This window comes from Cervus elaphus, chromosome 18 (genome assembly GCF_910594005.1).
Source record: "Cervus elaphus chromosome 18, mCerEla1.1, whole genome shotgun sequence".
Classification (NCBI taxonomy): domain Eukaryota; kingdom Metazoa; phylum Chordata; class Mammalia; order Artiodactyla; family Cervidae; genus Cervus; species Cervus elaphus.
This window is the reverse complement of record NC_057832.1, coordinates 100,637,406-100,654,117: the sequence shown is the minus strand read 5'-3', so window position 1 is coordinate 100,654,117 and position 16,712 is coordinate 100,637,406. Positions and strand designations below refer to the sequence as shown.

The window sequence follows — 16,712 nt, the reverse complement described above, 5'->3', positions numbered from 1 at the left end:
TTATAATTCTAGCTCCTACTCTCAGAGATCCTAACATCTAGTAGAATAGATAACCATGAACACATGTACTTTGAGGAGAAACAGTCCAACTATAGTAAAAGACAGACTGTGATATTGTTATAAAGGTTATAGAAACCTATGAAGATAAAGTGCTATGCAGTACTATAACTAGCAGCTAATCATTTATCAAATAATATAGCATACTTTATTAATCCAAAGCAGTCATCTTGAAATAATTATTTTTTAACTTATGCTGTTTCACTTAGATTTTCAAAAGCCATTTACTTTAATTAAAATTCATATTTTCCTCTTTTATTTTTTAAAATTTTGGTCTTTATTAGTAGCAATTTGCTTAATTTTTTTTCTTGCCCTTCGACAAGGTGGCAATGAAGCACCCCTCTGCTGTCACTGCCTGCAATCTGGACCTAGAAAACTTGATCACAGACTCAAACAGAAGCATTGCTACCCTGGCCATTACTACGCTTCTCAAAACAGGAAGTGAGAGCAGTGTGGACAGACTCATGAAGCAGATATCATCCTTTGTGTCTGAAATCTCAGATGAGTTCAAGGTAGGAGTTTAAATATGACCATGTTTTCTCCCAGTCTCTGGCTTACCGTAACATTTCTGTTCTTAATAGTGTCTTTTGATGAACAAAGGTTTTAAATTTTTATGAAGTCTAATTTATTAATTTTTTTCTTTCACAGTTATTGCTTTCTGTGTCCTCAAAAACGTTTGTCTAAGTCTTCAAGATACTTTGCCATGTTTTATTGTGAATGTTTTACAGTTTTAGCTTTTACATTTTGGTCTATGATCCAACTTGAATTAATATTTGTGTGTAAGTTCAGGTTTTTTTCCATTGTGATTTCTAGTTATTCCAGCATAATTTAAAACATTTCTCTTTCCCCACTGGAGTGCTTGACATCTTTGTCTAAAAAGCAGATAACCATACAGTTGTAGGTATGTTTCTGGGATGCTTATCACATTCTGTGCAACTATTAGTTGGTCCTATGCCAGTATCACACTGTATCAATTAATGTAGCTTTATGGTACCTCTTAAATGTGTGGTCTCCCAACTTTTTCCTTTTTTGTAATATTTTAGTTCCTTTGCTTTCCATATAAAATTTAGAATCAGATTATAATTTCTGTAAAACAAAGCCTTCTAGGATTATGATTCGAGTTGTGTTAAATCTGTAATCAGTTTGGGGAGAGCTAACAGCTTAATAATAATGATTCTTCAGTTCATGAATATGGCATATTGCGCCCTTTATTTAGGTCTTCTTTAATTTATCTGAGCAATGTTTGGTAGCATTTACTCTAGAGGTATTGCACATCTTTTGTTTAATTCATATCTAAATATTTTATGCTTTTTAAAATCTGTTTTATTAACATTTCTATTTCATTGTTTGCTACTAGTATTATATTTAAAATACTTTTTTTAACTTTCTCATAACTCAATATTCTTGCTAAGTTCCTTTATTTTTTTTTAAGTTCCCTTATTGGTTCTCATTGTTGTTATATACATCCCTTAGGATTGTTTTATGTAAATAATCATGTTACTGTGAATAGATACTTCATTTCCAGTTCAAGTACCTTTCCTTTTTTTTCTTGCCTTATTAAAATAGAAGTAAAAGGAATCCAGATAGGAAAAGAAGTGAAACTCTCACTGTTTGCAAATGACATGATCCTCTACATAGAAAACCCTAAAGACTCTACCAGAAAATTACTAGAGCTAATCAATGAATATAGTAAAGTTGTAGGATATAAAATTAACACACAGAAATCCCTTGCATTCCTATACACTAACAATGAGAAAACAGAAAGAGAAATTAAGGAAACAATACCATTCACCATTGCAACAAAAAGAATAAAATACTTAGGAGTCTATCTACCTAAAGAAACAAAAGACCTATACATACAAAACTTTAAAACACTGATGAAAGAAATCAAAGAGGACACAAACAGATGGAGAAATATACCGTGTTCATGGATTGGAAGAATCAATATTGTCAAAATGACTATACTACCCAAAGCAATCTATAGATTCAATGCAATCCCTATCAAGCTACCAACGGTATTTTTCACGGAACTAAAATGGCTAGGACTTCCAATATAGTGTTGAGTAGAACTGGTGAGAATGTGTCAAAGAAAATCAAAATAGCAATAAATTTTAGATGAATTAAATTAAAAGATTTTATTCCTTCATTTTTATTTAATTCTCAGTCAAGAGGTATAACTGACCCTATTTACTCTCTTCTTGTATTTACCTACTTTTAAAAAAACCTACGTAGCCTGTGTATTCAAATAGACATTTTGAATCTTTGGGAAACCTTGGGAGGTTATGAAGTTCATTTTGTAGTGTAGTTTATTGAATGCATCTCCTATGTGTGAACGTTTGGATACTTTGCAGTATTCTGTGGTTACAGATAATGCTGCAGTAGACAACCTTATGTCTGTGTTTTCTTGAAATTTTGGTGGTGTGTCCTGAGGGTAAATTTCTAGAAGTTCATATGCTAGGTTGAAGAGTAGATAAATATGTAGTTTCATAGAGAATGTTAAATTCTACCAGCCTGTTTCCCCATACCCTCATCAGTAGAGTATATATATTGTATTTTGAAGTTTTTTCAAAAGATCATTTAATATCTTTTTGAGTATTGTCTGCTCATGTCTTCTTCTAATTTTCTATAGGATTTTTGTTCTTTTGTTTCCTTTATTAAAGTTTTTGGTATATTAGAGATATTAGTTCTTTAAGTGTGAAACATGTTATATTTTCTCCCAATTTGTCATTTGTCCTTTGACTTTTCTCATGATACTTTGGTCATGCACAAGTTTTTAATTTTTATGCAAATTTGTTGATCTTTTACTGCATTGGGCTTTTGAGTAATAAGAATTCACCCATGGTGGGGGGGAAAGAATTCACCCATGTTTTCTTGTAGTATATGTATAATTTCATACTAAATATATGATCTATTAGGTTTTATTATTATATTTATATAGAATGAGAAATGGATCTTACAATTTTCCAATGACTGTCCAGTTGTCCACCCCCCACAATTTTATTTAAAGTGTTGTCTTTGCCCAGTATTTGAGATACCACTTTTACCATATACTAAAGTTCCATATGTATTAATACATATGTGTCTGTTTGGAGGCTTTCTGTTCTATTCTTCTGTTCCCTTTATCTATTCATACATCAGTACCACACACTGTTTTAAATATTTGTATTAAATATTTTACTAAATATTTTAAAAATTTGTAAGGATGTTTTAATATCTGTTAGTCTTCTCTCATAGCTCTTTATTTTCCTTAGCTGTTTTTACATGCTTATATTTCTTTTGAACTTTAGTATTAGCCCATCTAGTGGCTTCATTTAAAAAATCTCATTGGCATTTTTATTGAGATCACATTAAATTTATAAGTTTTCTTAGGGGAGAACACATAATACTGTTGAGATATCCTAACCAAGAACAAAGGATATTTTAAAATTTAAGTCTACTTTTGTGCCTTTCATGAATATTTTATGGTATTTTTATATTAGATTTGAATGTTTTAAAAATTCTTTTCTTATGTACTTTATTGTTTCTATTATAAATCTTCTTTTATTCACTATATCTTCTAAGTAGTTATTATTCATGTGTATGAGTAGTATTATTTTTGCATGTTAACTTTACAACCTGCTACCTTGATGAATTATTTTATTGAGTTAGTTTTATCATCAATTCTCTGAAGTTTTCCATATTATTTTGTTATATCATCTGTAAATAAAGACGATTTTGTCTTTTTTATTTTCTGATTTTTATTCCTCAATTGTTTTCTCCTGTCTACTCACGTTGGCTAATAGTGCCAGAATAATGTTAAATAATAGTCAAGGTAGTCTCATCCTTTTTTTGTTTCTGATCTTAAAGCAAATGACTCTTGGGGTTCTCCATTAAGTAATATGCTGCCAGTAGGATTGAGGGAGTATGTGTGTGTGTGTGCATAAAATGAAAGTTTCCATCCATTCCTATCTTACATTTTAAAGAATTTTTAAGGGACTTTCCTGGTCCAGTGGTTAAGAATCCACCTGCCAATGCAGGGGACGTCCAGTTCCCTGGTCCAGGAACTAAGATCCCCTGTGCCATGGAACAACTAAGCCCATGTACCACAAATAACTGATGCCCATGTATTCTAGAGCCTGTGCTTTGCAATAAAAGAAGCCACCGCCATAAGAAGCCTGCTTACTGCAACTAGCCCCCACTTGCCACACCTAGAGAAAGCCCATGCACAGCAATGAAGAGCCCGTGTGCCACAATGAAGACCCAGCACAGCCAAAAATAAATGAAAAAAAGAAGTTTTATTAGGAATAAGTGTTGGATTTTATCAAAGGCTTTTCAGCATCTGTGAATGTAGTCATATTCTTTTTCTTCTTAGACTCATTAATATTGATGAATTATATTAATTTTCTAATGTCAAACCATTCTTGCATTCTTGGTATACATTCCATTTCATCATGGAATATCCTTTTCTTACTGTAGGATTGGAGTCTGTTAGCCAATATATCACTTGGAATTTTTGTATCAATATTCACAAATGATTTCCATCTATAATTTTTCTCTCTGCACATATACTATCTTTATTAGGTTTATGTGTCATTGCTTCATAAAGATTGTGGTTATTTCCCTTCATTTTCTATGCTCTGAAACAACATATATAGATTTGGGACTGTCTGATTATTGGGAGACAATTCTCCAGTCTCCATAAATTTCTTGCATTTCTGCACACCCAGCAAATTACACACTAACTGCCCTTTGTTTCCTACTATACCAGTTTTGCTCCCTTTGTATAGTACAAAGTTTCTTCCAATCTCAAAAGGTGTAAGCATCTCCCTTAAGTAGTAAAGGGCAGGTTTCCATACAGCCCTAGAAGAGACAGTTAGTCCTTCATATAGAGCAAAAAGCAAAGCTCCCTTTGTATAGTACAAAGTTTCTTCCAATCTCAAAAGATGTAAGCATCTCCCTTAAGTAGTAAAGGGCAGATTTCCATACAGCCCTAGAAGAGACAGTTAGTCCTTCCTATAGAGCAAAAAGCAAACATGCTTATTGCCCGGTGTAATAAAGATGATGTTTCCCTTCTGAATAAATGACTGGCATGCTTACTGCCCACTGTCATTCAAGTTTCAAGTTTCATATCTCAGATTCATATTCAAGTTTCATATCTCAGATTCTCCTGTAATGCTGCCTACTGTGGACTCAAGTTATCTAGTTCTTTTTGCATCATCCTGTGGGTATTGGGGCTCAGAAAACTGAGCCCCAAATGCCGATACACTGGCTACTGCTTTTGCTGTGAGTAAATAACTGTCTTTCATCTCTCATTCAGGATCCTTGTGTTCTCTTCTAGCATCCATGATATTATGGTAGTCTAAAGTTTGCAAGTAGGGTAAAAGTCTCACACCCTTTTTACTTCTTGACACTGGTCTTTAAAATTGTGGTAAAAACTTCCTAGAAACCATTTTGAAGTAGTTCCTTAGTGACTTTCTCTGTTTCTTCTCTGGAAAGCAGTCTGTTTAAGTTTTTTTTATCTTTACTGTTCACTTTAAAAGTTTTATGTGAAAATTTTAAAAGTAAAATTTTAAAATATGCTCGAAGCTTATTTTGCTTTGGAGCAAAGGGAGGGGTCTCTTGAATGCACTTCATTTTTACATTGCTTTCTATTTTCCTTTCCTCTTTGGTTTTCTTTCACAAAGAGCCATTATTGTCATTTTAGTTAATTATGGTACCTTCTTAGCTTGTGGTAAGTAAGAGGGAATGTATGCCTAAGCAGCTGAAGTTATGAAGAGGAACGGCCTTTCTGTGTCTTTCTCTAGGTGGCAGTTGTACAGCCATTGAAAAGGTGCGTGTCCTTTTGTTTGTTTTCCTACAGGTCGTGGTTGTACAGGCAATTAGTGCTCTCTGTCAGAAGTACCCTCGAAAGCACAGTGTCATGATGACTTTCCTCTCCAACATGCTCCGAGATGATGTAGGTGGACTGCTTTTTAATTGTGGGGAGTTGCTCGCTTCAGTTCTTATATCCTAGTGTTTAAAGCAGCTTTCTTTATAATCTCAACATGGCTGTCAAATAATATTCTCAATTCTAGCTTATGTCTTGTTACTAGACATATTATTGTTTTTGACTTTCCCACTTGGAAGGAAAAAATATTTTTGTTTCTTTCAGAAGGTAAGGGAAATGAAATTTGAATGTTACATCATAAGCCTTGGAGTAAAATCATTTTCCAAACAGTACCCTCAGAGTGAATGGCAGTTTTTCTTTTCTGCCAGGGAGGCTTTGAATATAAGCGGGCCATCGTGGACTGCATAATCAGCATTGTGGAAGAGAACCCTGAGAGTAAAGAGGCAGGTCTAGCCCACCTCTGTGAATTCATCGAGGACTGTGAACACACCGTTCTGGCTACTAAGATCCTACACTTGTTGGGCAAAGAGGGCCCCAGAACACCTGTCCCCTCCAAGTATATCCGCTTTATTTTTAATAGGGTTGTCCTGGAGAATGAGGCCGTCAGAGCTGGTGAGTAATTGGAGCACTGATGATGAGCATAACTGATGATCTTGGGAAATGCTTAACTCAAGGGGGTGGTAATGAAATTGGAAAATGACGTTGCAATGTCTATTTGGTGGTGGGATCTTGGTGCATACTTAGGCCTCAGATATACAGCTCTCTGTATTCCAGTTTCCATCCTGATTTCAGCCTTGTATCAGAGACAAATAACCCTTGACCTTCAGATTGACAGAAGACTTTGATGGTGTCATCCATTTTTTTTTCAGTTAAAGCCTCAAGTATGAATGTCTTTGAAATTTGTCTCCCACTATAACTTTTTTTTTTTTTATTGTTACAGTGACATTTTATAACCTTCATTTATTCACTTAATGATTATTCCTTGTCCTGTGTTACATAAGACATCAATAAATATTGAGGTTTTTGTACAGCAGGAGAATAAAATACATAGGTGGATGTCACAGAACTTCAAAATCATCAGGTACCTCCAGGGATCCTATCTCAGTCGCATAGAACATGCTTCAGAATGTGGACCACCACTCCCACTATAACTTTTAAGTGACTTTTTGAACAGATCTTAGGAATTTTTTTACTTCCTTCTCTCTAATTGTTCCTTCTCCTTAGCATGTGGACTGGTCCAAATCTCTCCTGTTAAAAAACTACAGGCCTTCATTTGATTCATTGTCTCTCACTAGGTACTGACCATATTTCCTGTTACGGAACCTTGAAGCAGCCATTATCAGCTGCCTCTCTGAACTTACTTTCCATTTCCTATTCAATTCACTATAATCTTGCTCTCTCCCTTAAAAATCTTCTGAAGCTGTTTTTTAAAAAAATTACTTAGAAGCTAGCTGGAAAATCAAGTTGGACACTTTAATGTTCTTATCCTTATTCACTTCAGTCAATTTGATGGGCTGTTGACTAAACACTTCATGAAACTCTCTTCCCTTGGTTTCCACAAATAACCTGCATCTTTCCATCATTCCTCAGTCTTCTTTACAGAGCTTCTCTTCCATTCCTTAAAATGTTAGTTTTCTTTAGGGGGTTGTCTTCTCAACATCCACATTCTTTCTGGTGATCACTTTCAGAGTTCTGCTGATATGCTGTGGCATTGTAGTCATGTCTCTCTCCTGAACTTGTATGTTTAGCTGTCCCAAGCACTTCAAATTCAGCTTGAAATTCAAACTGTCCCAAACAGAAATCCTTACCTATATTGTCCACTCAGTTGCAAGACTAGAACCTTAATCCATTGTTTTATAACTTCCGTCTACCTTTTGGCAGAGTTCTGTCGGTTCTGTCCCCTCAATATATATTTCTTCATTCTTTTTGTTTCTCAGTTTTCCTGAGGGCTGTGTTAGGCTCCCATCCATTTCAGGTGCCCAGTTAGTCCGACTGCTTGTACTCTCACCCACATCCACTATATTCTCCACACTCTGCTACCAAAATGGACATTGCATACAAAATCTGCTCACAAATTTAGTGTAGCACACCCTGCTACAGATACACAGATTCATCCTGTATTATTAACTCCTGTTAATAATAATTTTGAGGTTAAACTGGAACCTATTTTTGTTTTGCGTCTAATCTCTCACTTGTCTCCTCCTGCTCTCCAGCGCAGGTCCAGTGCTTCAGCCTTACTCAGCTGCATCCAGTCCCAGAATCATTCCACACTTTATTCTCTGGCCTGAGGGCCTTGGTACTTTTCACTTCTCTTTCCCGCAAATACTCTTTTCCTGCGTTTTCCTCTGACTAACTACTTGTTCTGCAAGCTTTAGTGCAAGTAGTAAGTGTGAGCTCTTTGTCTGTTTTCTCCTCCAGTTTTGACTTAAAGTTCCTTTTTCTGCTCATATAGTATCCAGGATATGGTTCTACCATGAATTTACTATGTTGTAACTATTTATACCTGTCTTTCCCACTAGACTACAACTCCTTGAGGTCAGGGGCTACATCTTTTATCTTTTTACCTTCAGCACTTAGCACAACTCCTGACAAAAGTTAAGTAAGCAATAAATCTTTGTTGATACAGTGAATTTTAATAGAGTTTTGGGTGTTTTTCCCCCTGTGTGTGGGGCTGGTTGTTTGAGGTTTGTTTTGTTGTTCTTTAGTCGCTAAGTTGTGTTCCACTCTTTTGCGACCCCATGGACTGTAATCCACCAGGCTCCTCTGTAAGAAGTCAGACTGAAGAATAGCTCATATGAGAAATACATATGATCCTTTTTCCTCAGTGCACAGAGTTTTCTTATTCAGAGCTCTCTTGGACCCACTTTCTATCTCTATTTATGCTTAAATGGATCAAGGAAATAAGAACAAGAAGTTCACAAACAGTGAGAGTTTATTTCAGCCAAACATGGGGAAACTCCTATAATTTTTTTCTCAATAATCATTGCTTAACTCTGTGAAGTCAATATTCATGTTGTTTCATTTTATGCTCCATTATAGCTGCTGTGAGTACTTTGGCCAAATTTGGGGCTCAGAATGAAAATCTTCTCCCAAGCATCCTAGTACTCCTACAAAGGTAACTAAAAGAATTAAAAAAAAAAAAAAAGAATGCCATGTGACTGAATAGATAATTCCTTATTATACCATATCAAATGCCTTGTAGGGCCTAAGAGTAGAGCTGATGGAGTAAGTCAGGGGCAAATGGCGTTTTCCTTACTCTTGGTAATTTTGCGTGTACTAAGTGCATACAAATTTTACTTCTAATTTCTCATGCATGATTTTGAGAAAGTGACTTAAATACATGTGCCTCAATTTGTATAGCAGAGGCCAACTTCAAAGAGCTTCACTGTGCTGAGTTGAAAATACCAGCTTTTCATGGTCTCCTTGACTCCCTATTTGATGAGGAAGAAACTTGCTTTAGCAAACACTCTGTGATTACATCTTGCAATTGAAGCAGAAAAATTATAAGCCAAAAGCTGGCTGGTTTAAATAAAACAAATTGCCGTCTGAGCAATATCAGTGCCTGGGTTTAGAATGCTTTTTAGTATCCTTGGAAAGTCTAATATTGCCAGTTTTTAGTTTGTAGAAGTCTAAAACTTTACCAGGGTCATGTGGTTGCAGATCAAAGAACGGACTCCAAACTGCTATCTTATGCTACTGTGTTCTTCCTATTCATTTTAATGCCTACTTATGTAGTGCTTCTGATTCATAATGACACCATTTCTTTACCAATTCAGAACAATACCCAGGATGTATGGAGATTTTAGGAGCCACTGTTGCCTGTTGTTGAGCTCTTGTATTACAGTAGTATCAGATGGCCTGGATCGTGTCCGTTAGGCATAGTGGTAAAGCTCTGGATATCTTTTAGAGCGCTATGACATGCCTATTCTGTATCCCCTGGACAGGTGTATGATGGATACTGATGATGAGGTACGGGATAGAGCTACCTTCTATCTGAATGTGCTGCAGCAGAGGCAGATGGCACTGAATGCTACATACATCTTCAATGGTCAGTGAGAGCCAAGAATGGAGACAAATTTACTTTTGTTCTACAAGTGGTGTCTTGGAAGCATATCTCATGATTTGCATATGAGCTGGCTTCACTAGGCAGAATGCTTGGTTTTTGTCTCTGAATGCACTTCCATTTCTAAAGAAACCTAAAAGTATGTAAAAGTCCAAAGAATATTGCTTGTTCCTGGTTCTCTTTGAGCTCCCTCTTGGATGGGTTTACCTTTTCCCCTTTTTTTATGCTATCTTTGTTTCCACATGGCTCTGTTGCTTTGTTTTCTGGAAGATACTTCCATTTTGTTGCAAATATGTATACTCAGCTCCTGTGCTTCCTCAGATGGAATTATAAGTGCCTATAGTCTTTTAATAATTTAGGTTATAAATCTGTGGTTATAGTTTTCTTTAGAAAGCTTAGATAAATATTACAAATCTGGGCCTGTCTGGATCCTAGGATTGGCAAGAAGTTCTAGTGCTGAGAGTTTTCTCTTTCATAGGTCTAACAGTCTCTGTACCAGGGATGGAAAAAGCCTTACACCAGTACACGCTGGAGCCTTCAGAAAAGCCCTTTGATATGAAATCTATTCCTCTAGCTATGGCTCCTGTCTTTGAACAGAAAGCAGGTAATGGGAACACTTTGTTTTTAAACTGTGTATAGTTTTACCCCAATAAAATACACTGTTGGCATATTTTTTCTAATATTTCTTTTAATGGCCACTCCTTCTAAATCTAATAGAACTAAGATGAATGATATTTTTAAAGTTAGGGTTTTAAAATTGTTTCCTTATTTTCTCATGAAAGCAAGAATATGAAGTGTGACATAGAATGAAAGATTTTTTTTTTAATGCTGAGTGTTATAGCTTTTGAAGTTGTCAGTGTTTCAGAGCAGTAGTTGTGTTGTCACCTCCTATTTTTGTTTTCTGATCTTGATTAACTTCTTAGTTCATTTTTCTTTGGAAGGCTTAAAAAAATAAATGGACAAAGTGTGTAGTGGTTCAAACCAAAAATGAAAGATCTTATGCCCTCAACATTTTCAGTTTTTTGTTGTTGATACTACATAAGTAGTTTTTCCTATTTGAATAACGAGATTTGTTTTATAAACTGTTCCTCCTTTTAAGAGTAATTTTTTAAAATATTCTGGTCCATTAAAGCAAATTCTGTATTTTTAGAACTTGCTTTATTTATTTCATGAAGTATGTTCACTAAATACACTTTGAGTATCCCTCCAAAAAGGGTGATAAAGAACCTCCTAGTATGATTTAGCAATAGCCCCTTATATATCTGCTGGAAGTTTTTGTCCTCATCTCCTGTATGCATGTTTGACTTGACATAGTGGGAGGGAAAGCTCACTTAACTGCTCATCCCTGTCTCTGTAGAAATCACACTGCTGTCTACTAAGCCCGAGAAGCTGGCACCTTCCAGGCAAGACATTTTCCAAGGTATGATAATTTGCTGTGTAGAGGAAGTAGCCCAGCTCCCTAGGCATTGTAACTATAATGAAGGCCACCACTTTTTATTTAATTTGATTAGTTCTCATTATGGGAAATCTTTATATGACTGAATATGATTTATTGTCATAGCTTCCTATTGTTAGGACTATTGGAATCTGTGGGACTTGGCAATTTCCAGTTGTCAGCTTACTCAGAATGTTGTTCTTACTCTGTATCTTGGTTAACGGGACTCAAATTCTATGAAATTAGGAATTAAGTTTCTTTTTTTTTTTTTTTTTCCTGCTCTTAGTAATTAACTGTGAAGTGAAGTGAGAGTCACTCAGTTGTGTCTGACTCTTTGTGACCCCCTGGACTATACAGTCCATGGTATGTTCCAGGCCAGGATACTGGAGTGGATAGTCTTTCCCTTCTTCAGGGGATCTTCCCAACCCAGGGACTGAACCCAGGTCTCCCAAGTTGCAGGCAGATTCTTTAGCAGCTGAGCCACCAGGGAAGCCCAATTAACTGTATAAACTCTTATTTAAAAGATTACTTCACTAAAGCTTGGGGACATATTATTAATTGAGTGTTCTTAAAACATTTTCGCTACCCAGAGTAATATCTTCTCCTGTCTTCTTTTTCTTCCTTCTCTTCTTTCCTTTTTTCTTGATAGAGCAACTGGCTGCCATTCCTGAGTTTATGAATCTAGGACCCTTGTTCAAGTCTTCTGAGCCTGTTCAACTTACAGAAGCAGAGACAGAATATTTTGTTCGTTGTGTCAAGCACATGTTTACCAATCACATTGTGTTCCAGGTGAGAGACGTGTCATAACTGGCTCTGATAAGGGATTTAGTATTAATTCTCCTTTAGTTTAGAATACACAGAAGAACTGTACAAAAAAGATCTTCACGACCCAGTTAATCACGATGGTGTGATCACTCACCTAGAGCCAGACATCCTGGAATGCGAAGTCAAGTGGGCCTTAGGAAGCATCACTACCAACAAAGCTAATGAAGGTGATGGAATTCCAGTTGAGCTATTTCAAATCCTAAAAGATGATGACTCAATATGCCAGCAAATGTGGAAAACTCGGCAGTGGCCACAGGACTGGAAAAGGTCAGTTTTCATTCCAGTCCCTAAGAAAGGCAATGAATGCCAAAGAATGCTCAAACTACTGCACAATTGCACTCATCTCACACGCTAGCAAAGTAATGGTCAAATTCTCCAAGCCAGGCTTCAGCAATATGTGAAGTGTGAACTTCCAGATGTTCAAGCTGGTTTTAGAAAAGGCAGAGGAACCAGAGATCAAATTGCCAACATCTGCTGGATCATCAAAAAAGCAAGAAAGTTCCAGAAAAACATCTGCTTCTGCTTTATTAACTATGCCAAAGCCTTTGACTGTGTGGATCACAATAAACTATGGAAAATTCTGAAAGAGATGGGAATACCAGACCACCTGATCTGCCTCTTGAGAAACCTGTATGCAGGTCAGGAAGCAACAGTTAGAACTGGACATGGAACAATGGACTGGTTCCAAATAGGAAAAGGAGTACGTCAAGGCTGTATATGGTCACCCTGCTTATTTAACTTATACGCAGAGTACATCATGAGAAACGCTGGGCTGGATGAAGCACAAGCTGGAATCAAGATTGCCAGGAAAAATATCAATAACCTCCTATATGCAGATGACATCACCCTTATGGCAGAAAGTGAAGAAGAACTAAAGAGCCTCTTGATGAAAGTGAAAGAGGAGAGTGAAAAAGTTGGCTTAAAGCTCAGCATTCAGGAAACTTAAGATCATGGCATCCGGTCCCATCACTTCATGGCAAAGAGATGGGGAAACAGTGAGAGACTTTATTTTGGGGGGCTCCAAAATCACTGCAGATGGTGAAATTAAATTTAATGTAAGTTAATTTCATTAAATCACTGCAGCCATGAAATTAAAAGACGCTTGCTCCTTGGAAGGAAAGTTATGACCAACCTAGACAGCATTTTTAAAAAGCAGAGACATTACTTTGCCAACAAAGGTCTGTCTAGTCAAGGCTATGTTTTTTCCGGTAGTCATGTATAGATGTGAGTTGGACTGTGAAGAAAGCTGAGTGCTGAAGAATTGATGCTTTTGAACTGTGGTGTTGGAGAAGACTCTTGAGAGTCCCTTGGACTGCACGGAGATCCAGCCAGTCCATCCTAAAGGAGATCAGTCCTGAGTGTTCATTGGAAGGACTGATGTTGAAGCTGAAACTCCAATACTTTGGCCACCTAATGCAAAGAACTGACTCATTTGAAAAAGACCTTGATGCTGGGAAAGATTGAGGGCAGGAGGATAAGGGGACGACAGAGGATGAGATGGTTGGATGGCATCACCGACTCAATGGACGAGTTTGGGTGGACTCCGGGAGTTGGTGATGGACAGGGAGGCCTGGCGTGCTGCAGTTCATGGCTCGCAAAGAATCGGACACGACTGAGCGACTGAACTGAACTGACTGAACTCCTTTAGTTTATGATTCTGGTTCCTTTTATAGAGAAGCAACTTGGCAGCATTTTTCTGGTTTTCATTCCTAACTCCATAGCTAGAGAGACGCCTTTGTGTGATGTGATACTTTTGATGATTTAAACTTAAAAGAACATAAAACTGAAATGTCTGAAAAAGTTGGACAGCATAAAGTATAACCTGTGAAAAAATGATCGTCACTTAATATCAGGGTAAATTAAGTGTGTTGTTCCAAAAACTTGGATTTCAAGTTAATTCTCAGCCAGCTGTCAGACTTCTACCATCTTGTTTGGTAGAACTCAAATCTCAGGAAAGAGGAAAAGACTGGTGAATAATATGAACAAGAAAGACTTCAAGAATAAGCTTATCCTTGTTGTCTCATAAATATCTTAGGGGGAGACATGTGTAGTGTTTAGAGAGAGAAAGTTTAATGGATTCCAGAACTGAGTCGTGGGTTATGGGGAGGAAGAAACCATTTATTTGAAAACAGTTCTTTTTCGTAACTTTCCTGTTTGATGACTTTTCAGTTTGATTGTACCAATACTCTCAATGACCAGCTACTGGAGAAAGTGACAGTGCGGGTGGAGCCGTCAGAGGCCCATGAAGTGCTGTGTTGTGTCCCAGCCCCCAGCCTGCCTTACAACCAGCCAGGAGTGTGCTATACTCTCGTTCGCTTACCCGAAGATGACTCTGTAGCAGGTACTGATACACAGGGTGCAAGAGATGTGGTTAAGAGTGCATTACCACTTGAACTCTGAAGTATCTGGACAGATATTTGGGGTCCAAAGAATTTGTTTCTTTTCTGGGATTCATAAATGTAGTGATAATGAATTGTAAATTTATAAAGTTAGTTACTGCTATAGAAATGCTAATTTTATAACCAAGTTTCTGAGTAAAATATGCTGGACATTTAATTTTAAAAGAGAAACTGAATGTATACAGTGGTAGCCCAAAACAGAACTCACACTTTCTGTTCAAACAGTATCACCACTAGTGAGGGTGCATATACCTGATGTCCCCTATGAAGGATCATGGCCTGCTTTTCCCTGATGTTTCTTTAGAGCAGCCTAAGGACTTTTTAGTTAGTAGACCCATGGCATTGTAAAATATATTGTTTTTAAGGGTCCTATAACACAAGGCAAGTGTCTGAGAGTATGTCTCAGCCTAGTGACTAGTTTAACCAACATTTGTGTATCCACATTTGAGAAAGGCTTTGTGATCTACTTGACCTGTGTGCACTCTTGGGGATTGGATTGGGAGCTTGGTTGGAGGGGGCGGGGGGAGTGGTGCGGCACACGTGGGAAGGAGAGCCAACTGCTAGTGTCAACAGTAGTTACAAATTTGGGATTCTAAGACCTTATGACCTACCCCCTGTGAATGTCAAGTATTGTATTTGATTTCTTTTCTCCGTTTTCCCACCTGAGTCCTTTTCTTCCCATGTTTGCTGCAGAGTATATTCACAACTGTTACCCAGTTTGTACCGAAATAAGCACACAACACACACATTGTACTTAAATTTTGAACAGTTTTTATTACTAGTACAGGAAAAAACAATTTTTACTACTAATACAGGAAAAAACATATAGCTAACAAATATTGGGAAAGTTACAGAGTTACAAGAAATCGTAAAAGTACTAGTAAATAGTTATCCCTGGTCATCATTCAGTTACATTTGGGGCTTAACCTGTCTTCCTTTAGCCCCTCTCCCAACTCCCTTTTTCGATATTGGTTCCGGGAGCGCCTGCCCAATCTTAGCTGGCTGTTGGATGATAGACCAGGCTACTCAACTCTAGCACGAGGTAGATTCAAGTTGGCACCATTGCTGGGTCTGAACCCCAGGTTGTTCCCTCTGGCCCTGGGTGGACCTGCAGTTGCAGCCACCCTGGATCCATAACCCCCTGGGTAGGAAGGCACTTTCTATCTGGCCTCCACTATTTCTCCTTTGAACATTAGGCCATCCAACTTTAACCTTTAATTATCTCCTTTACCCCTTTTTATGAGGTTTCTCTTATTCCATTCCCTTTTAACTTCATTTTCTTTCCTGGTCTGTTTCCCTCTAGTTAGATTATCTAATGTCCACAAGCCAGTAATTAAGCTGGCTATACTCTTATGTAGCTAGTTTCATTTAACCTTATTCTAAACCAATATCTGGGCCCAGTCTTAATGTAGCCCTGTGACTTTTGCCATCATCCTGGGATACTCTGTTCTTTTTCTAAAGTAGCCACCTCTTCATATTTCAAAATTCTAACCCCATTTTTACTTCCCACAAACTTTCTGTATTTTTAAGGAATGACATTACTTCGCCACTTAATTTTAGAGGGAACCAAAATGCTAAACTCATTGAAGAATCAAGCTCTTCCCAGTTGAGAATACTAGCTCCTCCCATTTCCCCAGGTTCACTTGGATAACTGATAACTCAGGTGCCTCACATCCCAGGGAGTGGTTCTAACAGAATACAATAAATACAGTTTTACAATATCAAAAATACATAAAACAACAATGTTGAAATTACATAAGTTATATACAGTATAGGAGAAAACAACAACAACAACAACAGAAAACATTTCTACCAAGACAGAAAGCATAGGGAGGTTTTATCCCTCCTTACTAAGGAGTTAATTTCTTTTTAAAACATACATCTTACAAATTAGCCCAGAGGTTTCAGCTTTTGGTCTGCTGGCTATGGACTCTTTTGGTTGATGGTTGTTAGTGGGGTGTTTTTTTTTTTTTTTTTGGTTGTGAGTATTTTGTTTATAAAAATCTGGCATTTGGAGAATTTTCTAAATTCAACAGTGTTTGCTGATTGGTGTTCAAACTCAGTTAT

General features: G+C 37.0%; 1 protein-coding gene across 2 annotated transcripts in view; it reads left to right on the top strand.

Annotated features, from left to right (window-relative positions):
* The window catches only part of COPG2 (COPI coat complex subunit gamma 2), a 268,489-nt gene that overhangs the window by 69,555 nt on the left and 182,222 nt on the right, over positions 1–16,712 (top strand). For both annotated transcript variants that reach the window (XM_043872663.1, XM_043872662.1), the window contains exons 12-20: positions 381–569; positions 5,897–5,992; positions 6,292–6,535; positions 8,963–9,038; positions 9,868–9,971; positions 10,465–10,590; positions 11,344–11,406; positions 12,071–12,210; positions 14,416–14,587. In XM_043872663.1, the coding sequence (XP_043728598.1) occupies positions 381–569; positions 5,897–5,992; positions 6,292–6,535; positions 8,963–9,038; positions 9,868–9,971; positions 10,465–10,590; positions 11,344–11,406; positions 12,071–12,210; positions 14,416–14,587 (1,210 nt within the window). The remainder of the gene's footprint in view (positions 1–380; positions 570–5,896; positions 5,993–6,291; positions 6,536–8,962; positions 9,039–9,867; positions 9,972–10,464; positions 10,591–11,343; positions 11,407–12,070; positions 12,211–14,415; positions 14,588–16,712) is intronic.